Source organism: Hyla sarda, chromosome 2 (genome assembly GCF_029499605.1).
Source record: "Hyla sarda isolate aHylSar1 chromosome 2, aHylSar1.hap1, whole genome shotgun sequence".
Taxonomy (NCBI): Eukaryota; Metazoa; Chordata; class Amphibia; order Anura; family Hylidae; genus Hyla; species Hyla sarda.
Genome location: NC_079190.1, coordinates 208,437,819 through 208,465,674, shown reverse-complemented (window position 1 = coordinate 208,465,674; position 27,856 = coordinate 208,437,819). Strand labels below are relative to the sequence as shown.

Below are 27,856 nucleotides of genomic sequence, written 5' to 3'. Positions count from 1 at the left end.
GCACCACCCCCCCCCCCCGCACAGAGACCGCCGCCGCTGCCCCATTGCCTCCCCCATCCTCGGTTTTAGAATTACCTGTTCCCGGGGTCCGCGCTATGTTTGGCTCCTGCGACGTCCTGCGCGCTGTGCAGCGCAATGACGAGTGACATCCTCAATGCGACGTCACCGCTTGTCCACACAGTGACAACCCAGGACGCCGCCTGAGCAAGAAGTAGCGTGGACCCCGGGAACAGGTAATTATAAAACCGGGGATGGGGGAGGCAATGTGGCAGCGGCGGTGGTGGTGGTTGGACTAGGGAGGACACCAGGACAGGCAGGGGGAGAGAAGCGGGCGGTGGTCTCAGGCCAAGCGAAACCCGCTGCAGTTCATTGATTTAAAGCGCCCTCTTTAAATCACTGATCTACAGCGGCTATTGCGGGGCCGGGTCGGGGGGTGAAATAGCCGATAACTTAGACCGGAATATCGGTATAAGTTATCGGCTATCGGCCTGAAAGGTCACATATTATCGGTATCGGCCCTTAAAAATCGATATCGGTCCATCCCTAGAAATCAGCAGAGAAATTCTGCACACTTCTGCAAGATAAAATGAAAGAAGATTAAAGAATCTGCAGGATGTCCTGAATCCCAATTCACATGTACCACACCAAAAAATCTGCATGAGACCTAAGACCTAATAACAATGTTTTAATTAACTTACAAAAAGGAGGGAAATGAGAAGATCTGATAAACATTACAGCAACTGCTACAAATATATAAAGATGACTTATATGTAAGCATATGTATCAGTACAAAATACAGAAAAAAAAGTTATATACTGGCAGGACTCTAGACCAGTGGTCTTCAACCTGTAGACCTCCAGATGTTGCAAAACTACAACTCCCAGCATGCTGGGAGTTGTAGTTTTGCAACATCTGGAGGTCCGCAGGTTGAAGACCACTGCCCTAGACCAATGTGTAATAACAGTTCCAGACTTCACAAACCTTCAAAACCACTGTGCCATTACTGAGGACAGCTCATGAGCAGAAACAATTCTGCAATGTCTGCAATACATGTGACCTGTTTTTCCAAAAGATTCTCCAAATACATTTTGTCAGTAATGAATACAACATGCTGAGAGTTATTTTACATTTGCAACATTGTAACCAAAAGATGGCCATCAAGTTCTATTTTTTACGTTCAAGTTCTATTTAATCTATATTTTTATGCTCAGGTACAGTTCACATAAGGAAAACTTGGCAGAATGTCAACAGTAGTTTGAATGAAAATTCACACATGGTTGATCCAGTACCAGAAAATTCTACATTTGTAAAAACATTACCTGTTTGTACACTTCAGTGTGGGAACCTATTGCTAAGTTGATACAGCTGTGGTTTCTGACATTGCTGCTACATACAGTCGGGGAGATTTATCAAAACCCGTCTAGAGGAAGAGTGGCGCAGTTGCCCAGAGGCCTGGGAAAAATGAAAGAAGCGATCTGATTGGTTGCTATGGGCAACTGCACCACTCTTCCTCTAGACGGGTTTTGATAAATCTTCCTCAGTATGTACATCACATCTTCTGCCCAGACACTTATAGCTTTAATGGGATGATAGGCCAGTACTTAGGTTGCTTTTTATCACAGTGTCTATCAAAGTTGAGTTGCATTGCAGTTTCCATTCCTTGGATTTGAGCGGCATCTTCTCCGTAAAGTTTGTTCATCTCTATTCTACGTCTTTCTCCAGGCTGTTCACAAGGAGGCTGAATTGATCTTTTAGTGGCGAAGTGTAGATCATGACCGGCATCAACATACTGCTCATGCATTTCCTGCTCAATCTGCTGCTGTTTCTCTGAAATGGAAAGGTAGAAATAAAATAAAACACATAATAAACATCTCAGAAAAATCCACAAGTGTCGTATATCCTATGGCCACAATCTGTTGAATTGGCATAAGATTTGTCACCACGGTACATTGACCCACCTAATCGATACAAAGTAATTTCAGTCAACTAGAAGGTGCTCCTTCAAGGGTACAATGTAAGGAATGCATGCTCCACAATCAATTGGAAAAACGGCCTTCATTTTCTTTGGTGCTCCTAGCCATGTTGTTCATGGTATTAAGTTTATACCAGTGATTAATTCTGTTTGTTCAATAGAGAACACCTGCTAAAGATGACCTGTTATGTTGGTTGCACAAATCCATACTTTCAATGAGTTAGAGGGGTATTCCAGGAAAAAAAAACTATTTTTTTTTAATATATCAACTGGCTCCAGAAAGTTAAAAAGATTTGTAAATGACTTCTATTAAAAATCTTAATCCTTCCAATAATTATAAGTTGCTGAAGTTGAGTTGTTCTTTTCTGTCTGGCAACAGTGCTCTCTGCTGACATCTCTGCTTGTCTTGGGAACTACACAGAGAAGAAGAGGTTTGCTATGGGGATTTGCTTCTACACTGGGTGGTTCCCAGAGATAGGTCTCACCAGAGAGCACTTATACAGAAAAGAACAACTCAACTTCAGCAGCTCATCAGTATTGAAAGGATTAAGATTTTTTTAATAGAAGCAATTTACAAATCTGTTTAAGTTTCTGGAGCCATTTGATATATATAAAGTTTTTTCTGGATAACCCCTTTAAGACAACTCATTCGTAAGTTTAAGGCTGTGTTCCCAAACAGTTTTTCAATCTTAAGGGAAAAAATGCTGAGTGGCTTAACTAAAAATATTAAAGGGAAACCGGTCATTTTCATGCTGCCTGAAACACAAGTATAATATAACAAACATAGGCTACCTTATTACAATAGTGTAAGATTTACTTGGAAATGCTGCAGTGTTTCAGAGGAATTTTAAAACCAGCTGGAAAGAGAGCTCGGAGTCATGGGGGCAGTCCCTGGCGGATTCTCCACTCTCCGCTGACCTCGATTTACAGACCTCTGTGTTTGGGTATAGGGAGGGATCTATCAATCAAGTCCAGTGGGGCAAGGATAAGCCACCAGCGAACAGCAAGAGGAGGGCAGGGAATTTCAAGAAGAGCGTTTCACAGCCTCTGCCTCTCCACGCCTGTGACCCGCAGCAGCAGTCAGTGCTCCACATGGCTGCCTGTTTCAGGTAAGGTGAGTGCCTCCTAGGTAGCGCCCTCCGGCAAGCGAATATTAAGGGCCTGGCCAGCTGTAAGAAAAAAATATATACACCAACTGTGCCCACTGCCCAATAATAATATATATGCCCTACTACCACACATGCAATATGCTTAACACTGTACTGTGACATCACTCTGTATATTAACCCTCTACTGTCACATCAGTGATGTGACAGTACAGGTTTAATATACAGTGATGTAACATCACTGTATATTAACCCTATACTATGACATCACTGTATATTAACCCTGTACTGAGACATCACTGTGTATATTATTCCTGTACTGTGACATCATTGTAAATTAACCTTGTATTGTGACTCACAGTTCAGGGTTAACATGTACAGTGATATCACAGTACAGGGTTAATATTAAACAGTTATATTACAGTACAGGTATAATACACACAGTGACTCCACAGTATAGGGGTAATACACAGTGATGCCACAGTACAGGAATAATGCACACAGTGATGTCTCAGTACAGGAATAATATACAGTGATGTCACAGTATAGGGATAATATATACAGTGATGCCACAGTATTGATATAACAGTACAGTTATCGCTTGTATGGGCACTAGTAATCATGGAAGATTACACGAGATTCTTCCCTAAGAATTTTTCCGGGATTTACAATTTGGTGACATACTCAGCAATTTTGGTGCAAAAACAAAACATAACAAAAGTGGCAGAAAAATGAACAGCAGCACAAGAGACCTTTAAAAAAGTGAGAAAAAAAAATGTGAAAAAAAGCTGTAACAGAAATTACAATAGTTTCTGAATATCTTCCCCCATCCCCATAGAGTTTTTGCAAAAGCATTTAACACTGTCCCTCATTGACACCTGAAAGGTAAATTAAAGGGGTACTCCGGTGGAAAATTTATTTATTTATTTATTTATTCATTTATTTATTTTTTAAATCAACTGGTTCCAGAAAGTTAAACAGATTTGTAACTTACTTTTATAAAAAAAATCTTAATCCTTCCAGTACTTATTAGCTGCTGAATACTACAGAGGAAGTTCTTTTCTTTTTGGAACATAGAGCTCTCTGCTGACATCACGAGCACAGTGCTCTCTGCTGACACCTCTGTCCATTTTAAGAACTGTCCAGAGTAGGAGAAAATCCCCATAGCAAACATATGCTGCTCTGGACAGTTCCTAAAATGATTTACAAATCTGTTTAACTTTCTGGCACCAGTTGATTTAAAAAAAATAAAAATAAAAAAAAAATAAAAACTTTTCCACCGAAGTACCCCTTTAAGGTCTTCAGCCTTAGATTGTTTAGTTTGTTACTGTATTGAAAATTGGCTTAAGGACCCTACCCAGAGAGTGGTGGTGAATGATTCGTACTCTGATTAATCCTTGATTATTAGTTGTGTACCCCAAGGTACAGTACTGGGCCTGCTTCTGTTTAATTTATTTATTATAATATAGAGGTTGGGATTAACAGCTCTGCTTTTATATTTGCAGATGAAACCAAGCTTTGTAGCGCGGTACAGTATGTGGAAGACGTGCATAAGTTACAAGCAGACTCAGATACACTGGGTGTTTGGGCATCCACTTGGCAAATGAGGTGTATAAATAGGATACAGATTCATAACTTTACATGTCCTAGTGGGCGATCTACTGGTAGAGAAGGATCTGGGTGTACTTGTAGATCACAGACTACAGAATAGCATGCAATGTCAGGCTGCTGCTTCCAAGGCCGGCAGGATATTGTCACGTATCAAAATAATATGCTGTTCATTCTTGGACAACGATTCATAGAAAGGATGTCCTACAGCTAGCAAAAAGTTCAAAGGTGTGTCACAAACTAATAAGGTTCACGCAGCATCTTAATTATGAAGAAAGATTAAAGGGGTACTCCACCCCTGGACATCTTATTTCCTATCCAAATGATAAAACACAGAGGGAGCCATCACTGGATGACCACTGGGGATGTGCCCGTAATCCATCCGAACGCCAAGGATGAGTACACTTCACAATCTCTCCAAAGGAAACAGCAACAATCGCCAGGTCCAGTATAGTAGCAAACTGATATTTATTGCATCAATAACAGCAACATTTCGGCTAAAAGTGAGCCTTTCTCAAGCATAGTGCAAATGACAATGAGTCCAACTTATATATGTAGTGAAGGAACATGATTGGTGACAATACAAGTGCATTACATTAATCATTAGACATTGTGTCCACCCTCAACCCATGATTGGGTAGATGGGCGGTCATGTGATTTCAAATCTGTCAAAATATCAATAATAAACTTAATCTCTGTAAATATTAATATTATTACTTCCCCACATGGAGCAATGAAGTCCGCAGGGATCAGCAATTCTTCTCCAACCTTCCGATTGTTGACTGTTTGCGGCTGTTCCCGTACATCTGTGCCGCCGTCTCTCCGCTCCTCCGTTTGTAAACAAAGGAGCTGCGGCTGCGCAGATCCCACATAGGTCTCCGTCCAGCCTCAATTTCATAGTATCGTCAGTGATTAGGCTGCGCATGCGCGGGTACTCCGTGCATCGAACCCGGCCGTCCTGCAGTGAGTACGCAGTGACCGCTGTCAATAAATGCAGCAGCTCTGTGTATTGAATTCACCAGGATCTTGGCCAATAGTGATAGACGTAAAACAGACTGAAAACTAACTAAAATATAAAGCAAGGCCAATATATTAGAAAAAAAGAGGGGGTCGTATGTATTCTTCGGCAGAATTGCGTAAGATTCCGTGCGTCTTCTCGCTCCATGTGGGTTAGGTGTGAACAAGGTGTCTAAAAATAATACAAAAAATTACAAAAAGTTAAAATATAGTAAAACCAACGCCTCTTTATTGTTCATTTTTGTTTTCCACTCATATCTTTTATTCTTAATTTTTTCCTTTTTCTTTTCTTCTCTCTTTTTTTCCCTTTCCCCCCTTTCCCCCCCCCCCCCTTTTTTTCTCATTTTCTCTATGTTTTTCTTCTAGGAATTCGTGAATACTTTTGTTATAATGATAAACAATGTGAGGCGTTGGTTTTACTATATTTTAACTTTTTGTAATTTTTTGTATTTTTGTATTATTTTTAGACACATCATCTTTCGATTTTTTTTTTTATTTTTTTTTTAAAGCCCCAATCACATATCTTTTTTCATCTATGCCACCAGAATATACTGGGATACTGGTATGAAGATGTATATTGTGGCATAGCCATAGTGGGCCCATTGAGATTAATGTACAGGGTGGTCCATTTATGTGGATACACCAAAATAAAATGGGAATGGTTTGTGATATTAACTTCCTGTTTGTGGCACATTAATATATGGGAGGGTGGAAACTTTTCAAGATGGGTGGTGACCATGGTGGCCATTTTGAAGTTGGCCATTTTGAATCCAACTTGTTTTTTCAATAGGAAGAGGGTCATGCGACACATCAAAATTATTTCACAAGAAAAACAATGTGCTTGTTTTTAACGTAACTTTATTCTTTCATTAGTTATTTACAAGTTTCAGACCACTTATAAAATGTGTTCAATGTGCTGCCCATTGTGTTGGATTGTCAATGCAACCCTCTTCTCCCACTCTTCACACACTGATAGCAGCACCGCAGGAGAAATGCTAGCACAGGTTTCCAGTATTCGTAGTTTCAGGTGCTGCACATCTCGTATATTCACAGCATAGACAATTGCCTTCAGATGACCCCAAAGATAAAAGTCTAAGGGGGTCAGATCGGGAGACCTTGGGGGCCATTCAACTGGCCCACGACGACCAATCCACTTTCCAGGAAACTATTCATCTAGGAATGCTCGGACCTGACACCCATAATGTGGTGGTGCACCATCTGGCTGGAAAAACTCAGGGAACGTGCCAGCTTCAGTGCATAAAGAGGGAAACACATCATCATGTAGCAATTTCGCATATCCAGTGGCCTTGAGGTTTCCATTGATGAAGAATGGCCCCACTATCTTTGTACCCCATATACCACACCATACCATCAATTTGTGTGTTCCAACAGTCTTGGAGGGATCTATCCAATGTGGGTTAGTATCAGACCAATAGCGGTGGTTTTGTTTGCTAGCTTCACCATTCACATAAAAGCTTGCCTCATCACTGAACAAAATCTTCTGCGTAAACTGAGGGTCCTGTTCCAATTTTTGTTTTGCCCATTCTGCAGAACCTGAAACTACGGATACTGGAAGCCTGTGCTAGCATTTCTCCTGCGGTGTTGCTATCAGTGTGTGAAGAGTGGGAGAAGAGGGTTGCATTGACAATCCAACACAATGGGCAGCACATTGAACACCTTTTATAAGTGGTTAGAAACTTGTAAATAACTCATGAAAGAATAAACTTACGTTAAAACCAAGCACATCATTGTTTTTCTTGTGAAATTTCCAATAAGTTTGATGTGTCACATGATCCTCTTCCTATTGAAAAAACAAAAGTTGGATTCAAAATGGCCACCATGGTCACCACCCATCTTGAAAAGTTTCCCCCCCTCACATAAACTAATGTGCCACAAACAGGAAGTTAATATCACCAACAATTCCCATTTTATTAAGGTGTATCCATATAAATGGCCCACCCTGTATTTAACAGTCTACTCTGAAAGCTTTCTACCTTCTTGAGGAGAGCTAATTTACATATCCTTTTTCCCACGAGAACACTGCTCATCTATAAAACTTTATGCACCAGCTGGTATTGGCATAGGCTGTCATGGATCTCTGATTATTCTATATGAAGGCAAGTATAAGGCTGGGGAAAAGGGGGAACATGCCCTGTTCCACCTCATTATATGATTCTAATGGAGATGATGGTCACTCCAAGACCAATGTACATTATGACACACACGAGTCCTAGGAGCAGGCTGTGTTCTATATTATGCAAGAAAATGAATAAATAATTCTCCACCAGTTAGCAGCAGTAGTATACGTACATCATACGTAGTAGCCTATACTCAGTGAAGGCTGTCAGGATATTTCATCAACCCTTCCACATGGCTTATGTGTCACTGTCCCTGCTAAAGAGGTATTTGTATGCCACTAAAGTAGAGAATGTTAAGCATCCAGGCTTGAGCAATGGACATAGCAGCATTTCTCTAACTCCACTTGGGTCTAAAATCCAGAGGGCTTAGCCACCATAAGGTGATATTAGTACGTACCTGCCAGACAGTAATGGACATGTCTAGGAAGGATCTATGCTTGGGGCTAAAGGGCTATGTTGTCAGATTACCATAACGCTGTGGCTAGCTTTTTCTCCTGGCAATCTGCTGGAAGGGAGCGTGCCGACCCATGCATGAAGCAGTGTCCAACATGCCCCCTCCATGAATACCATAGAGATACATGGAGGGGCGAGTTGGCCACGGCTTCCTGCGGGGGTCAGAACATCTGCTTCCGGCAGACTGCCGGGGGTCCCAGCGGTCATACCCCCCGCGATCTATAACTTATCCCCTATCCATTGGATAGGAGATAAATCATACTTAACTGCACTACTCCTTTAAGCTGTTGTGGTTTCACCATCATTTATTCTTTGGGTGATGGGTATTCGTACATTTGTCCAGGCTTTCCTTCATTGCAAAACAAACAGACCAGGGTATCATTTGGAAAAACATCAAATAGGGTAGATTTATAAATCCCATCCTAAAGATAGAAAGCATAAAGCTAGACAAGGGGGTGGGGGCTTATTTGATCACAAATCTATCACAGCGATGCACAATATATGTTAAATTTGAATTACAATTTTCAATACGTCACACCCATTAATGGCACTTCCTGGCTGGCCTACAATTCTGGTGCATTTTCAATTGCTCTTAGCCCTACCCCCCCTTGCTAGACACTTTTCATAATCAACCAATGTGACAATTTGGCACGCAGCATATGTCTAAGTGCAAGGAGACAGAATTCTGTCACATTTTTCACATAAATCTCCTCAATATTGTGTGTGTAAAAACTTCTGCTAGCATGGAGGCCAGGACAAGTTTGGTCCTAAGCGATCCCCAGCGTGAGGTGAATTCAGAGGACCTGCAAGAAACCTTCGCACACAACAAATCCTGGCATGAGTCATACTTTCCCTGGTAAATGGCAGCAGATGCAAAGTTAAAGCATACAAAAGGGTGATGAGGGGGAAGTGGGAGGTGGGAATGTACAAAAATCTCTTGTATCACGAGTGCCAGGTTGGAAAAAGGAAAGCATCAAGTGGAAAAAATGAAATGGGTCTGCCAAGCCATGAGCCAATTCTTGACAAGCCAATTTCTTGCAGTGAGAGTATTTTCTTTTAATTTTTTAAACATGTTTCTATCACAACAAGGCCTGTCTCTCTGCTTTTATAGGTTTATAAATGCCTTAGTTGTCACAGAAGTGTGTCCGTTGCTGTAAATGAATACAGCAACTGAGCTGAGATCGGAGTATAGAAAATAAAGTTAAAAGGGACTGTCTGGATACATTTTTTATATTAAGAAGTGCTCATGGAAGGCGGTGGGAGGGGGGATAGGATAAAAATACTGGTACTCACCTGCTGCTGCTGATCCCCTGCTGATGTTGGTCCCTTGCTGCTTGCCTTTCGACACACAGACTGACCAACCTTTTACTATGTGTTCGAACAAAAGCAGGAAACTCAGCAGCAGGCAAGGACACCAGCAGGTGATCAGCAGTAGGTGACAACCAGTGTTTTTTACCCACATCATTTTGTTTTAGGCTTTAATTTGACATAAAACTTAGAAAATTGCAAAACTTGTCTTAGACTGTCTTGTTTCAGGTTAAAAGGGGAGAAAAGGGAGAGCACTTCTTGGTGTGATAAAAGAGAGATAATCAGTATAAAAGTGAAATAAGACAGCAGCTCACCAGATGTGGTTGTATAACGTCATAGACAACAATGGTAAGCGCATCAAGAGGTAGTGTATCCGCAGCCCTCCGACCCTCGGTCTGGCTTCAAGGAGAATGCAGTCTCCACATGGCACAGGATACAAAAGGAATGGAGATCAGATAAAATAGAGGTAATTTATTTCTCAAGATGCAACGTGTTTCGCTGCGGGAAAACAGCTTCATCAGGCATCGTTGATGCCTGATGAAGCTGCTTTCCCGCAGAGAAACACGTTGCATCTTGAGAAATAAATTACCTCTATTTTATCTGATCTCCATTCTTTTTTTATCCTGTGCCATGTGGAGACGGTATTCTCCTTGAAGCCAGACCGATTGTTTCAGGTTAAGCAGAGTTCACACCTGCTTGGGGAGCGCAGTTGCAGAGTCCGTAAAGTGACAAACGTTTCTCATGAGTTAAGCAGAGAAAAGCTGGACGCCTCTGAACAGAGCTGAACGCTGATGTGAACCTACCTTTACACTGTCCAGCAACTGAACAACATTGTTCAATATGGGCCAATACTTTCAAATTCAGCACAATTTACATACTCCTGTTCCTATTTCACTCACTGTCCTCATCACAACGTGACTGTGACAGCCAACTGTTAACCATAGCAGTGATGTGTCCTCCCCACACAGGGTTTATTTACAAGGCTGTATGTGCAGTGTCCACTCCACATTTTTGCATTTTTTTTTAATATATATATATTGACAAAATAAGCATTTACAATAAATAAAACAAAAAAAAGCAAAAACACAAAACAATAAAGATGGCTCCTGTACAAGTACAGCATTTTACTAAGCTAAAGCCAGATGTGCATCCATAAAAAGTGGGAAGTATCATAATACTAATATTACTTTGTTTTAGCACAGAAAAAAAAATAGCATGTACCTGCTTAAACTAGCAAGCATGCTAATCTATACTGTGTGTGATTTTGTGTGGGTTTTGTAAAAGTGCTAAGTTTAGAAAATCTGTAATGATTGAATATAAACCTTAAATGGGTTCTCTGGCAAAATAGATACATGGCCCATCCCTAGAATAGTTCTTCAATGTCTGATCAGTGGGTTGCCCACATCCAGGACCACCACCGAACAGCAGCTCTGCAGGGCTGCCACATTCTGCATACAGCTAGATCAATGTTGTGCAGTGAACAGAAAGCACTTTGCTCAAATCACTGTGTAATGGCTGTGCCTGGTTACTGACGCTTAACTGAGAGGTCAGCTGAATAACCAGGTATGACCACTATACAGTGAATAGGGCCAAGTGCTTCATTTTCTTTCCAGAGAAAAGATTTGGGCGCACCAGCCCTGCAGCACTGCTGATCAGCAGGGGTCCGGGGTGTGGGCACCCAACTGATCATACTGCTACCAACTGATATTAGTCACATACTGACAGGCTATCCTAAGGATAGACCATCAAGGGTGCGTCTACAGGGGACCCATAAGGGTGCGTCTACAGGGGACCCATAAGGGTGCGTCTACAGGGGACCCATAAGGGTGCGTCTACAGGGGACCCATAAGGGTGCGTCTACAGGGGACCCATAAGGGTGCGTCTACAGGGGACCCATAAGGGTGCGTCTACAGGGGACCCATAAGGGTGCGTCTACAGGGGACCCATAAGGGTGCGTCTACAGGGGACCCATAAGGGTGCGTCTACAGGGGACCCATAAGGGTGCGTCTACAGGGGACCCATAAGGGTGCGTCTACAGGGGACCCATAAGGGTGCGTCTACAGGGGACCCATAAGGGTGCGTCTACAGGGGACCCATAAGGGTACGTCTACAGGGGACCCATAAGGGTACGTCTACAGGGGACCCATAAGGGTACGTCTACAGGGGACCCATAAGGGTACGTCTACAGGGGACCCATAAGGGTACGTCTACAGGGGACCCATAAGGGTACGTCTACAGGGGACCCATAAGGGTACGTCTACAGGGGACCCATAAGGGTACGTCTACAGGGGACCCATAAGGGTACGTCTACAGGGGACCCATAAGGGTACGTCTACAGGGGACCCATAAGGGTACGTCTACAGGGGACCCATAAGGGTACGTCTACAGGGGACCCATAAGGGTACGTCTACAGGGGACCCATAAGGGTACGTCTACAGGGGACCCATAAGGGTACGTCTACAGGGGACCCATAAGGGTACGTCTACAGGGGACCCATAAGGGTACGTCTACAGGGGACCCATAAGGGTACGTCTACAGGGGACCCATAAGGGTACGTCTACAGGGGACCCATAAGGGTACGTCTACAGGGGACCCATAAGGGTACGTCTACAGGGGACCCATAAGGGTACGTCTACAGGGGACCCATAAGGGTACGTCTACAGGGGACCCATAAGGGTACGTCTACAGGGGACCCATAAGGGTACGTCTACAGGGGACCCATAAGGGTACGTCTACAGGGGACCCATAAGGGTACGTCTACAGTGGACCCATAAGGGTACGTCTACAGGGGACCCATAAGGGTACGTCTACAGGGGACCCATAAGGGTACGTCTACAGGGGACCCATAAGGGTACGTCTACAGGGGACCCATAAGGGTACGTCTACAGGGGACCCATAAGGGTACGTCTACAGGGGACCCATAAGGGTACGTCTACAGGGGACCCATAAGGGTACGTCTACAGGGGACCCATAAGGGTACGTCTACAGGGGACCCATAAGGGTACGTCTACAGGGGACCCATAAGGGTACGTCTACAGGGGACCCATAAGGGTACGTCTACAGGGGACCCATAAGGGTACGTCTACAGGGGACCCATAAGGGTACGTCTACAGGGGACCCATAAGGGTACGTCTACAGGGGACCCATAAGGGTACGTCTACAGGGGACCCATAAGGGTACGTCTACAGGGGACCCATAAGGGTACGTCTACAGGGGACCCATAAGGGTACGTCTACAGGGGACCCATAAGGGTACGTCTACACGGGACCCATAAGGGTACGTCTACACGGGACCCATAAGGGTACGCCTACACGGGACCCATAAGGGTACGCCTACACGGGACCCATAAGGGTACGCCTACACGGGACCCATAAGGGTACGTCTACACGGGACCCATAAGGGTACGTCTACACGGGACCCATAAGGGTACGTCTACACGGGACCCATAAGGGTACGTCTACACGGGACCAAAATGCAGCAAGTCTTCACTTGCTAATTTTGCTGCAGCTCTGCGATGCTTCACTGATGTTGTACAGGTTCCATGAGGATTTTTTCTGTATTTTATGGAATGAAATTAGTTTAAATCATATGCTTTTTGTTGCTGTCAATATACAAAGCTGCTGTCAAAAGTCTGCAATATATATATATATATATATATATATATATAAACATGGCCTAAGAGTCACTGTCACAGAATAGAAACCAGTGCATACTTAGACTTTCCATCACACTTCTGTGCCACTCATCCGGGGAGGATCAGCGGTTGCTAACAGCATGGCTCCACTGCTGGAGAGTGGTCACAAGAAAACTATATGAAAGATCTATGCAAAACATAGCAAACGCACTGTGAAAAGGACTGAAAATTTACATTGCTCTTTATGTGCCACCTGTATCAAATCGTAAAAAAATAAATAAATAAATACGGCAGGCACTGGAATACTGCAAAAAATACTTTATCATGAAGATAAAATATAAAAAGAAGAATCTGACAATTTTAGGAGTAATACTAGCGTACATTACATTTTACTACACATTTCCTAGGTGGCGGAGGGGTTGAGGGGGCAAGTTGAGAAAATGTACCGTAACTACAGCTTGGTTGTCAGTATTAAAAGCATACATAACTCCAGCAGGGAATCCATGGGAACAGCTTTTGTCTTAAACATGGGACTAAAGAAACAACCGCAAAAAGTTTTCTTGAGAGGAAGTTATTGATCCCACCAGAAAAAAGTAACTGTGCCAAATATAATCAGCATAGAAACATGTCTAGGTCTAAGAAAAGCAACAGATTTCACCATAAAAGGTTGATGCACACTGGTTCTCCCTGCTGCCCGGGCTACTTACATGATAGTGTGCTCAGCCTATCAACGGCCGAGGCACGACATCGCTGCGGTACCAGTGATACGCTGACTGCAGTGTGATGTTCCCAGAAGAAGCAGAAAAAAGAGCATCACCAGAGGAATGGGATGCCGATATCGGCGCAATCGGGGAACATAGAAAGGTTGAGTTAAAGGTTGCTTTTTTTGCAGCCTGGGCATAGGGGGAAGTTAAAAAAGTGTTGCGCCGCAGTTCTCCTTTAAAGCTTTTGAGATAAATTTGTATTTAAAGGGAACCTGTCAGCAGATTTTACCCTATATAATGATTCACAATATGTTATACTGTATAGGGTAAAATTAGTGTTTTTACCATGTCCCCAATTGCCTTCTTTCATAATGCTAAAAAATATCCTATGCAGTATGTTAATGATCCTCAAGTAGTCTCCAGAGCGTAGTGCATCTTCTGGTATTCACCACTGTTCTAGACAATATTCACGCATAATCGCGCATGACTGAAAGCCCAAGCTGCTCCAACAACACCACTCTGCTCCTTCTGAACATTTAAACCCAGGCCCAGAAGCTGGTTTATCCTTGGCCATGTAGCTATTTCTAGACAGCGCAAGATTTTAATATGCAGAGAGAACAGAGTGGTGACATCAGAACAGCCTGGCATGTCAACCTCTCTCGAGTGGACGTGAATACAGCCCAGGAGACTACTTGGGGGTCATTAACATACGACACAGGACAATTTTAAAAGTGATATTTGGCTTTATGGAGTACTAAGTCACCCTACTTGTAGTGCCTAAAATATAACTTTTATTCTAAGTTACAGTAAAAATCTATAAAAGTTTATAGTACAGGTCGAACAACATTTAAAACAAATGCTCCTTTTCAAATATCGACACAACTCCGTGCAACAGACTCCTGGGGGCCACCTAAACATATGAAATCAGCTTAGTAGGTCAGCTTAGTAGGGACTCATTAGGGTTATAGGTTGAACTAGATGGACTCTTGTCTTTTTTCAACCTTATGAACTATGTTACTATGTTACTATGAAATACTCTCATCTAAACCCATAGAGAAGTATAGGACAGAATTGCTGGCCATCCTTAATACAGCTAGAGACAAACTCTTGAGTAAAGAGGAGTGTGAATACTTGCCACCAAGGGCCCTGATGACGCCAACCTTCAATGCCCTTCCCAAGGTTCACAAAGTCACGAATCCACTCAAGTGACAACCCATCGGGCATAGGAGGTTTGGAACATAACATTAGTACATTGACCGAGTGCTAAGGGATTCCGTTTTTTCCCTCGTATACGAGGGACACCATGGACCTCCTGGGCAACCTGGATGGCCTCACTTTACACTTTCACGTATAATGTATAAAGTATAGATGTGGATGCACTCTACTCCTCCGTCCCCCACCATATAGGGTTACAGGCTGTGAGGAACTATTTATCGCCAAGAGGAGAACACCTCCATAGACAGAACAAATTTATACTCCAATTGTTAGAATATATCCTTACTAGGAATTACTTCCTATTTAATGTTAAGTTCTTCCACCAATTTAGGAATACCACCATGGGGAGCCCCTGTGCCCCCACATATGCTAATTTAACACAGGGCTGGTGGGAGGCGACACAAGTCTTTACTGATGAGAGGGAACAGTTCCCGGGCTATACTTTGTTATGGTCCTAGTTCATCGATGACATCCTGGTATTATGGGCGGGTTCCCAAGAAGACTTCACCACATTTGTTGCCTCCCTGAACATTAATACCATTGGATTACACTTTCGTGAGCATCCCTACTATTCCTCGGCATCCTTTTTATGAAAGATAACATGGGCAATCTACACACCACTATTTATTGCAAAAAGACAGCCACAAACAGTCTCCTGAGGTGAGAGAGCTGCCACCCGGTTGCCCTTAAACGAGGGATACATAGGGGCAGTACCGCCATCTCAGGAGGAACTGTTCAGATTAAGCAGAGTATCGCTGATGGGTACCCTGATTACATACTTACCAACCTAAGTAGACAGATGAGAGAAGGGGGCCTACAAGGAGTATAGGCACATACAATCAAGCCACCCCACAGGTCCGAGCAATTCTACAAAAGTACTGTCATGTCTTACTCATGGACAACGATCTTAGGGATGTTATTGACATATACAAATAAATTACTTTCAGGAGAGGCCAAGATTTGGGGACAAACTTACACGAAGCCACCTTAAACAGTCTTACTCTGCCGCAAACACGTGGCTGACTAGAGCTCATGTGAAAGGCAATTATACTTGTGGCCACTGATAGTCATGTGATTACATGGCAAAAACCAAGACATTTAGTAATTCACACACCAAAAAGACCTACCCCATTCAGGACTTGTAGCAGTAAGGGGGTAGTATATTTCGTCAACTGTGGCTGTGAACTACAATATGCAGGCAAAACCATCAGAGAACTAAGGAAATCGGTCCTGGAGCACTTGGGGCATCAAAAATACCCGGAAAAACCACAGGCGAAGCATGTGAACCTGTGCCATGGTGGTACCACAAAAGGGCCTTACCTTCTGTGGCATTGAGAAAGTCCATCTAGCGGTGGTAGACAAGATTTTGTTAAGCATGGAATGTCTCTAGATTTTTTTTACCTGGACAGTGTGGCACCTGGGGGATTGAAAGGGGTACTTCATCAAAAAAATCTAATTCCTTATCCAAAGGAGCGAACTCCGTGTTGGATGACTGGCAACTACAGCCGCCACGCCCCCTTCCATTCATGTCTATGGGAGGAGGCGTGATGGCTACGTACTAGTCGTCACGCCCCCTCCCATAGACATGAATGGAGGGGGCATGGTGTCACGAACACGGAAGCTCCAAGCTTCCATGTTCCGGATGTCATCACTGCCGGCACAGACATCACAGGGGTCCCCAGTGGCAGAACCCCCACGATCAGACATCTTATCCCCTATCCTTTGGGTATGTGATAAGATATTTTTTATTGGAGTACCCCTTTATGAACAATTACACATGCTTTATCTGCTGTGCCCTCCCGGCTCCTTGACATACATATTAATATGTTTTCATCTTTTCATGTAGGTGGTACATTTCCCATGCCCCATCACTTAGGCAGATAGGGGGGACCCTAGTGAGGTCCATCAGGAAGTTGGGCTTGGTCGGAAACCCCACCTAAGAATAGGGCATAGTATTAGGTGGCTATAGGGCCAGAATAGATCTAGGCCCACACCAGCCTGCTCCCTCATTACTCCTAAAATGTATTTATGCTAACAGCCCTATTAGTTACTTGTAACCTTCAAGTAGCTGCATATTCACCCTTAAACATATAAATATATTCCATATCTTGGGTCTTCCATTCTACTACAAACACTCCTGTGCCATTATCTCCATTACCATCTAGTTAACCGCGTTTACTTTAAAAACACAGGGGCCGCCGGGAGGTAGCGCATGCAGGGACATCACTGACATCCCGTGCGTGCGCATATAGGAACGGAGGAGCGGACATCGAGGAGGACGCACGCTGGCATGGTAAGTTACCAGCTACATCGATCCTCCGGTCCTGGGACCTACTGCTATGGCCTGTAGGTTGTGACCCCTGACCGGAGGAGCGGTGGACGAAGCACTGTGAGGCAGTACACTGTGAGGCAGTACACAGGCATACAGCCTCCAGCCATACACTGTATATGGCTGTATGTTTGTGGGGGAACTATACTGCACCTAATGTAGGGGGACTACAACCTAATGTGGGGGAACATACTGCCAACCTAATGTGGGGGAACTACAACCTAATGTGGGGGAACATACTGCCAACCTAATGTGGGGAAACTACAACCTAATGTGGGGGAACATACTGCCTACCTAAGTGTTTTTTTCTAAACTTAAACCTCAGTATTCTGATTTAATTGCTGTGCTGGCACTTTGAGGGAACTCGGGCTCAAAAAGGTTCGCCATCACTGATCTAGTACATCCCTTCCATATTCATTTACATCTCAAATCAAAACCAAACTACACATTTGGACATTCCACGCTAGGAGAGGGTATCCCAGATATTTTGCTCATACTCCCCCTAGTTATTTTATTCACCTGAGGACGTCAAGCTTAATATCTATCCACGTATTGACAGAAACGTGTCAGGAGGGAACAGAGTTGTTGCACATGAGCAGGACAGACCCTTTTGGGTGTACTTATGACACAGGGTTGCTGGGACGTATCGGCAACTCTGTGTATAGTTCTTTATTGAGTTCTGTCAATATTTGACTAGGAGCATTTTGTAAACTTTATAGATTTTACTGTAACTTAGAATAAAAGTTATATTTTAGGCACTTCAAGTAGGGTGACTTAGTATTGTTTCAAGCCTTGAAGATTTTGACTGATCAGGTTGTGAGAGTACCTTTACAAAATCCTCATTTTTGCACTTGGCTTTATGGAGGACACAATCCAGGGTATCCGGACATAGTAAGAACACTAATTTTACCCTATATGACATATTGACAACAGTTATATAGGGTAAACTCTGTAGACCGGTTACCTTTAACAATGCTTTTGTACAAACTCTGGTATACAGGAAAGTGCTGTATCCTACTAACCTATGGACAGTAATATGGAGCTAAAAAGCAGATCTGTAACTGAGTCCCCTCAGACTTGAGCATATTGCAGTGATAAGCACATGCCAAGTATTAAGAATACTCCCAATAACCTGCTTATTCTTGACTTTAGAAGTTATAAGTATGCTTGTTCAATGAAAGACACTTCTCTGTATCTCTACGATAGGGAGTGGTTACCTGCCATGCTATAAGCCAGTAATCTCCAAACTATGGACCTCTGGATATTGCAAAACCCCAACTCCCAGCATGCCTGGACATCTATATGTGGGCAAGTTTCTATGTGAAGACCGAAGACTGAAGGTAAGGGAACAAGTTTTAGTATCCACATTTGACAGAATTGCTGCAGATTTTACCTGTGCAGGTGAAATTTGCAGTGGACTACAGCAGTATCCAAGTGGATCAGATTTTACATATCCTTCCAAATGCTTCAGACTTTTTTCCCCAAGGAAATAGAATTATGCTGCAGATTCTTTAACCTACAGCATATTCATTATATTGTGGATTTTTACTACAGAATTTACCACTTTCATCATAAATGTATTTATTATAACAATAAAGATGTTGAGTATTTATTTCGAGAGTCTTGACTCCATTTTTCTGTGTTTGTCTCCCTTTTGTTTCTACAGAGCTTCCAGTTCTCTCCTACTTGAAGAGGCCCTATTGAGTCCTGTCAATGGAGCCTTTCTAAGCACTCTGTACTGTTGTTATGGAAACTTTAAAGAGTGGGATTGCAATGTTTTATAGGAAGCTGAACATCATGATGTCTCGGAAGAAGTATCAGTGAGACCAGAAAGCTCAAGCTGTATCCCCCCTCAGAGCAATGTGCTTTGGGCTTATAGCAACATGGAATCACAGAAAATACATGGTCGCTGCAAGGTATTTTCCAATAAAAGAGAAAATTCTCTTGGGCAAGAAATAAGGGATGGAATGCAAATTTGGTCACGTTACAACAAACCAACAGATCCTACATAGCAGAGGAATACACATAAAGCAAAAATGAGATCAGAACCAAAAAATAACATTGCAATATACATTGTGTAATAAGTGGCTATTCACACAGACATTATGCCACTAACACAGGAAAGTGATTTTCCGACATGCAGGTTTATTTACCTTCTTCATGCTGTGCGTGAGCTGGTGGGCTCCAGACATAGAAAGAATGTGTCAGCAGATAAGAACCATTCGTCTCCTCTTGTTTGCTAAATATTCGGAATACTATGAGTAGTCCCTAGTCTTATCTTATATGAGGGATAGCCTTATGCCTATCCCATGTATGTTTAAACTCCTTCACTGTATTTGCAGCGACCACTTCTGCAGGAAGGCTATTCCATGCATCCACTACTCTCCGTAAAGTAATACTTCCTGATATTACTGTATAAACCTTTACCCTCTAATTAAAGGGGTACTCCACTGCTCAGCATTTGGAACAGTTTGTTCCAAATGCTGGAGCGGCGAGCTTCTGACATCATAGCCCTGCCCCCTCAATGCAAGTCTATGGGAGGGGGCATGACGGCTGTCACGCCCCCTCCCACAGACTTGCATTGAGGGGACGGGGTTATGACGTCACGAGCTGCTGCCGGCACCGGATCCAGCGTTCGGAATAGTTTGTTCCAAACGTTGAGCAGCAGAGTACCCCTTTAACAACTATGTCCTCTTGTGGTAGTTTTTCTTCTTTTAAATATACTCTCCTCCATATTGCAGTGCTAGGGTCTTGGATTCAAACCCCACCAAGGACAACATTTGCAACGAGTTTGTATGTTCTCCCAGTGTTTGCGTGGGAGACTCTAGTTTCCTTCAACTGGAGCCAGAAAGTTAAACAGATTTGTAAATTACTTCTATTAAAAAATCTTAATCCTTCCAGTACTTAACTGCTGAATACTACAGAGGAAATTATTTTCTTTTTGGAGCACAGAGCTCTCTGCTGACATCAAGAGCACAGTCCTCTCTGCTGACATCTCTATCCATTTTAGGAACTGTCCAGAGCAGCACGTTTGCTATGGGGATTTTCTCCAGAGAGCACTGTGCTCGTTATGTCAGCAGAGAGCTCTGTGTTCCAAAAAGAAAAGAATTTCCTCTGTAGTATTCAGCAGCTAATAAGTACTGGAAGGATCAAGATTTTTTAATAGAAGTCATTTACAAATCTGTTTAACTTTCTGGCACCAGTTGATTTAAAAATAAATAAATAAATAAATAAAGTTTTCAATTTCAGTGTTCAATGTTGAGATATATAAAAATGATTGTGCAGTGAACCAGTATGCATAGAAGGAAATGCAGTCACCTACAAACAGATGACAGATACTTACTTAACTCTTCTCTGTGTTTCTCCGTCTCTGCAAAGTATTGCCGCAGCTCCTCTGTTATCTCCATGTTGCTCATGTCACATTCTATTCCTTCCTCCTCAGAATCAGATGACACAGCTTCAAGTTCCATTTCAGACACTTCATCTTTAGAGCTTGATACCTTTAAACAGGGGTGACTCCTGCGTGGCTGCACAGCGTGCTTCTGGGGCCTTGCATAGACAGAGGGATAAGAGGACTCTCCTCCTTTCCAATCTGTATAACGGGAATTATGGAAGGTTTCAGCCAGGTACCAGGGGGGATAACATATGGATGCCATGGCCATTCTGTATGCTCTCTTATGTCTATACAGCCACTGCATGGCTTGACTGTAATGCTTCCAGTACCTGGAATACACCCGTCCAGCATACCAGGGCTCAGATTCTTGGAGAGGTATGCTTGCCTAGGGACAAAAGGGACAACAATCACTAAATGACAATTTTCTAGTAATGTCAATAAATCTTGTCTTTTCTAGTATCACCAACTATGTCTGTAAAAAAAAAAAAAAAAAACAAACAAAAAAAAAAACCTGCTTATTTTTTTATCATTGCGTATATTTATATACTCAAGCCTTGGAGTAAAAATGTAAGATTGTAAAGTATGGTCATATTCTCCACTTCCTTTTAAAGAGGACCTGTGGCTGACCCCCAAAAATGTACAGTTTACTAGGGGTACTCCGCTGCTCAGCGTTTGGAACAAACTGTTCAAAAGGCTGGAGCCGGGAGCTTGTGATGTCATAGCCCCGCCCCCTCAATGCAAGTCTATGGGAGGGGGCGTGACAGCCGTCACGCCCCTCCCATAAACTTGCATTGAGGGGGCGGGGCATCATGAAGGGGCAGGGCTATGACATCACAAGCTCCAGGTGCCGGCTCCAGCCTTCCAAACGGTTTGTTCCAAACGCTGAGCAGCGGAACACCCCTTTAAATAGCTTATGTTGTCCTGATCAAACACCTTTTTACAGTTTCTTAATACACCCTCCCGTTGCTGACATATGACAAATCTGTCATGTGTGAGTTTCCTGCAGCAGGTTTTTTGTCGCGGCAGATTTTCTGCAGTGGAAAATTTGCTACAGACTCCATTGTGGTCAATGTATTCTGCTGCAGATTTTCGGTTAGGGAAAATCCAAAAATCCACCTATCCAACTATGAAACTTGCAGAAGATCCACTTGTGTGACCAAGTTCCTTCCATTTGTCTCATACATTTGGTAGATCAGCAAGTAAAAGGACAGATAGAAGCAGGCAGGATCAGGCGATACAATATTTATTCGTAGCCTGTTACCGTGGAGACATGTTTCGGTAAAAAGGTGTTAAAACAAAACTATAGAAAATGTTTAATTACAACCTAATATAAATAGTGGTGTCATTTTCGATGCATTGGTACATTAAAGAAAAGGTTGTGTAAGTGGACACAGCCGTCAAATAATTCCATCTTTGGCTAGAAATTTCCTACAGCTGTAGCAGCTCTCAAGTGCCTTAAATCTTGGTCACTGCCTGTTTTCCTGAATCCACAAATGTCAAACACTATCTTCTGTATAACGTGTCCGGGTTGTAAGAAAGAGACATTTTGACATATAGTTGTATAATTTCCACTTCCCATACATTCACACAAAAAGCCAAAGAAAACATCCTACATAACACTTGGGACTGTTATAAAGATCCTAAAACACATCCGCTTCAGCAGCTGTCCAGCACTGTTAAACATACTTTAAGTACATACAGTGCCTTGCATAAGTATAACCCCCCCCCCCCTTGACTTTTTTTCGTATTTTGGTGCCTCACAACCTGGAAACCATGGATTGTTTGAGGATTCTGATCATTTAATTTACAGAACATACCCACAACTTCGAAGATTTGTTAAATGTATTTATTGTGAAGCAAACAACAAATAGGACAAAATAACAAAAAAAGTCAATGGGGGAGATTAAATCCTGCGCAAAGGAAAAGTTGACCAGTTGCCCATAGCAACCAATCAGATTGCTTCTTTGATTTTTCAGAGGCCTTTTCAAAAAAATTTAAGAAGCAATCTGATTGGTTGCTATGGGAAACTGGGCAACTTTTCCTCTACACAGGTTTTCATAAATCTCTCCAAATGTGCATAACTATTCACCCCCCTAAAGTCAATACTTTGTAGAGCCATTTTTTGCCCTGGGATTTTTGCCCATTCTTCCTTGCAATACTGTTTCAGCCACTTCAAGTTGGATGGTTGGCGCTTGTGAACACAATCTTTAAGTCTGACCACAGATTTTCGATTGGATTGAGATCTGGGCTTTGACTAGGCCATTCTAACACATTGACATGTTTCCCCTTAAACCACTCAAGTGTTGCTTTAGCAGTGTGTTTGGTGTCCTTGTCCTGCTGGAAGGTGAACCTCCGTCCTAGCCTCAAATCATACACAGTGGTACAGGTTTTGCTCAAGAACATCCCTGTATTTAGCATCATCCATCTTTCCCTCAACTCTGACCAGTTTCCCAGTCCCGGCTGTTGGAAGACATCCCCACAGCATGATGCTGCCACCACCATGCATCACTGTGGGGATGGTGTTCTTTGGGTGATGTGATGTCATGGGTTTGCGCCAGACATACCGTTTTCTTTGATGGCCTATAAGTTCAATTTTAGTCTCATCAGACCAGAGCACCTTCCTCCATACATATTGGGAGCTTTTTTTTTTAGCTGAAAGTAATGGCTTTCTTCTGGCCACTCTGCCATAAAGCCCATCTCTATGGAGTGTATGGATTATTGTCGTCCTATCTACAGATACTCGAGTCTCTGCTGTGGAACTCTGCAGCTCCACCAGGGTTACCTTATGTCTCTGTGCTGCCTCTCTGATTAATGCCCTCCTTGCCCAGTCCGTGAGTTTTGTTGGGCGGCCGTATCTTGGCAGGTTTGCTGTTGTGTCATGTTATTTCCATTTGGTTATGATAGATTTGATGGTACTCCTGGAGATCATCAAAGATTTGGATTTTTTTTGTACTTAACAACATTGTGCCTGTTTGGAGAGTTCCTTGGTCTTCATGGCAGTGTGTGGTTACTGATGCCTCTTTGCTTAGGTGTTGCCTCTGGGCCTTTCAAAAAAGTTGTGTATATGTAATGACAGGTCATGTGACACTTAGATTGCACACAGGTGGACAACATTTCACTAATTACGTGACTTCTGAAGGTAATTGGTTGCACCAGAGCTTTTTATGGGCTTCCTAACAAAGGGGGTGAATACATACAGTGGGGATCAAAAGTTTGGACACCCCAGGTAAAAATTTGTATTAATGTGCATAAAGAAGCCAAGGAAAGATGGAAAAAAAAAATCACCAAAAAGGCATCAAATTACAGATTAGACATTCTTATAATATGTCAACAAAAGTTAGATTTTATTTCCATCATTTACACTTTCAAAGAACAGAAAACAAAAAAAATGGCGTCTGCAAATGTTTGGGCACCCTGCAGAATTATCTTGTACTGCCCCCTTTGGCAAGTATCACAGCTTGTAAATGCTTTTTGTAGCCAGCCAAGAGTTTTTCAAATTCTTGTTTGAGGTACCTTTGCCCATTCTTCCTTATAAAATCTTCCAGTTCTTTGAGATTTCTGGGCTGTCTGTCACGCACTGCTCTTTTAAGGTCTATCCATAGATTTTCAATTATGTTGAGGTCAGGAGATTGTGAAGGCCATGGCAAAAACCTTCAGTTTACGCCTTTTGATGTAATCCCCTGTGAATTTCGAGGTGTGTTTAGGATCATTATCCATTTGTAGAAGCAATCCTCTCTTCAATTTCAGCTTTTTCACAGATAGCATCAAGTTAGCATCCAAAATTTGCTGAAATTTTATTGAATCCATTTTTCCTTCTACTTGTGAGATGTTCCCTGTGCCAATGGCTGCAATACAACCCCAAAGCATGATTGATCCACCCCCATGCTTAACAGTTGGACAGAGGTTCTTTTCATTAAATTCTGTTCCCCTTCGTCTCCAAACGTATCTTTGCTCATTCCGGCCAAAAAGTTAAATTTTAACCTCATCGATCCACAGAACTTGTTTCCAAAATGCATCAGGCTTGTCTATATGTTCATTTGCTAAGTTCAAACACTGATTTTTGTGCTGAGGACATAGAAGAGGTTTTCTTCTGATGACTCTTCCATGAAGACCATATTTGTACAAGTATCTCTTTATAGTGGAATAGTGTACCACAACTCCAATGTCTGCCAGATCTTTCTGGAGGGATTGTGTACTCAAATGTGGGTTTTGAATTGTTTTTCTCACAATCCTGCAAGCTGTTCTGTCTGATATTTTTCTTGGTCTTCCAGATCTTGCTTTAACTTCCACTGTTCCTGATGACTGTCATTTCTTAATTACATTCCGAACAGAGGATATTGACATCTGAAAACGTTTTGCTATCTTCTTATATCCTTCTCCAGCTTTGTGAGCGTCAACTATTTTCAGGTTCAGATTTCTAGACAACTGCTTAGAAGAACCCATGGTGCTGATTGTTGGGGCAAGGTCAGATGAGTCTGGGCATTTAAAACCTTTGAGATTGACATAACCTGGTCCTCCCAGATGATGATTGAGAACAATCCATGACACTGGCAGGTCTCAGCTTTGCAAGGGGGGCAGTGCATGCTATAAATTCTGCAGGGTGCCCAAACTTTTGCAAATAAAATTTTTTAGTTTTCGGTTATTTTGAAAGTGAAAATGATGGAAATAAAATCTAACTTTTGTTGACATATTATAAGAATGTCTAATCTGTAATTTGATGCCTTTTGGAGATTTTTCCATCTTTCCTTGGCTTCTTTATGCACATTAATACAAATTTTTACCTGGGGTGCCCAAACTTTTGATCCCCACTGTATGCACATGCCAATTTTCTGTTTTCTATTTCTAAACAATAGTTTTATTGATATTTTTTTCTCATTTCACTTCACCAACTTAGACTGTTGTGTTCTGATCCATCACATGAAATTCAGATTAACAAAACAGACACAGCTGCTGTCCACACGGGAGGATGGGGAAACATGTGGAAACTGTGGGAAAACCGTACTCTACATCCTGCAGTACATGTTCCGGACTATGAAACTTCCAGTGTTTAATATCGGCAGCCCTGGACAGATCATTACAGTTCTTTAGGAGTCTCTCATGGTACGAACAGAAATTATGACTTGCAATTCAATTACAACAATGAAATCCATATGGTGATTATTACCATGTATTGGTATAAATAAGCGCTATGGGAAATGGATAATCTTGTCTCTGTTCATACAGCTGGACTGGGACCACATCCTGCTCTCACAGTATATGGGGGCCCTATTTGTTGTATTGATGACATTTAACTATTAGTCACCAAACAACAGCACAGCTCCATTTCCTTATTTTTTTTTTTTTTAGGAAAACTACTTAGATATGGGACATGCATATATAAGGAAAATGGTGGAGGGGGGTCTGGTGACCCCTGCTCGATGACTAAAAGCCACTGAAGTCCCAACAGTTCAATGGAGCTAGCCTAGAGCACAATTTATCAAAGTGTTGAGCCCATTTTTCTGATCTATCTTCGTCACCATCACTGCAACTGTTTTGATTTACAATAGGGCAGATAGTAGTACAGAAATGATAAATTCCCCGCAATGTCTCCACTGAACGATGGTTGACAGATGGAAGTACGGCCAAAGTATAATAGGTGGGACCTACAGCTATGAAGTTATTTCATAAATGCCTAAGACACTGAAGGCCCTTACTGTCAACCTGATGTGGGTGCGATGATAAAGCTGGATTCACACACTGGAGGGGAATTTATCATTCCCTGCACCAGAGCATAGTTGCAAAATTACGCAATTTCTTCCACATGCCCAGACTTTATGGCAAAAATGTTGTGCAAACCCCTATTTTGCATGAAATATTTTTGCGCAAAAAAGGAGCTTGAGCAAAATGTTGCCACTCTGAGCTAGTGCAGAAAATGATAAATTCCCCCCATAGTATTTTGGTTAGTGATTGTCTGAGCAGGTAATTCCTATGTGTCGAGTGGAGAGCAGAAAGTACCCGGCAGCAGGGACCAACACTGTTAGAACGGCACTAGCGAGAAATTGGAGACAGGTTAGTACATGTTTATTTTCTTTTTATCTCAACCTGAGCCCTTTAAAAATACATGTCACTTAAGATGTGAACAGCCATGTAACAGGACACTTATTTGTTATAGTAAAATGTCACATAATCTGGCACTTCTAAAGGTCCCGTTCTTTATTGTAGATGAATAAAATACTACAAATCTTCACATAAAACCACGTAGCTGGAACAACATTTGAGATGACTGTACCTGCAGAATATATTCCTTACACTGTAAATACTCACCATTTTTGATGAATTGTTTAATACGTTGTCAAGATACTAGAAGAAGAAGAAAAAGAAAAAAAAAGACATTAATATAGGTTAAAGGAGAATTCCAGGCAAAAACTTTTTTATATATATCAACTGGCTTCGGAAAGTTAAACAAATTTGTAAATTACTTCTATTAAAAAAATCTTAATCCTTCCAATAGTTATTAGCTTCTGAAGGTTTCTGTCTAACTGCTCAATGATGATGTCATGTCCCGGGAGCTGTGCATGATGGGAGAATATCCCCATAGGAACTGCACAGCTCCCGGGACATGAGTCATCAGAAAGCAGTTAGAAAGAAAAAAAAACAACTCAACTTCAGAAGCTAATAACTATTGCAAGGATTAAGATTTTTTTAATCGAAGTAATTTACAAATCTGTTTAACTTTACGGAGCCAGTTGATATATATATAAAAAAAAGTTTTGGCCTGGAATACCCCTTTAAAGCATTTGTTTAAAAGTAGCAACTTTGCATGTAAGACCTTTTTTTTTTTGCTGTTTTAAACTTACTTTGCATACATTTTTTACTTTTTTAAAACCTTATCCACCAGGAACCAAGGGTTTAGTACCTTCAACTCTTCAGACAAAAAGCCTGGACCTCAACTGCTGGATTACCATAGGCTCTAGACAGACCTCATCATGTCATTCATTG

The 27,856-nt window shown here is 42.2% G+C and overlaps 1 protein-coding gene across 6 annotated transcripts in view; it reads right to left on the bottom strand.

The window, feature by feature from the left end:
- Positions 1-245: 245 nt before the first annotated feature.
- GEMIN8 (gem nuclear organelle associated protein 8) overlaps positions 246-27,856 on the bottom strand; it is a 58,096-nt gene continuing 30,485 nt past the window's right edge. For 2 of the 6 annotated variants that reach the window (XM_056556251.1, XM_056556252.1), the window contains exons 2-4: positions 27,182-27,217; positions 20,828-21,263; positions 248-1,827 (exon numbers count right to left, since the gene is read on the bottom strand). In XM_056556251.1, the coding sequence (XP_056412226.1) occupies positions 1,571-1,827; positions 20,828-21,263; positions 27,182-27,184 (696 nt within the window). In that variant the 5' untranslated portion in view covers positions 27,185-27,217 and the 3' untranslated portion in view covers positions 248-1,570. Of the gene's footprint in view, positions 1,828-20,827; positions 21,264-27,181; positions 27,218-27,714; positions 27,850-27,856 lie in introns of those variants that run through there. The other 4 variants (XM_056556250.1, XM_056556249.1, XM_056556247.1 and 1 more) reach the window with 4 other exon arrangements.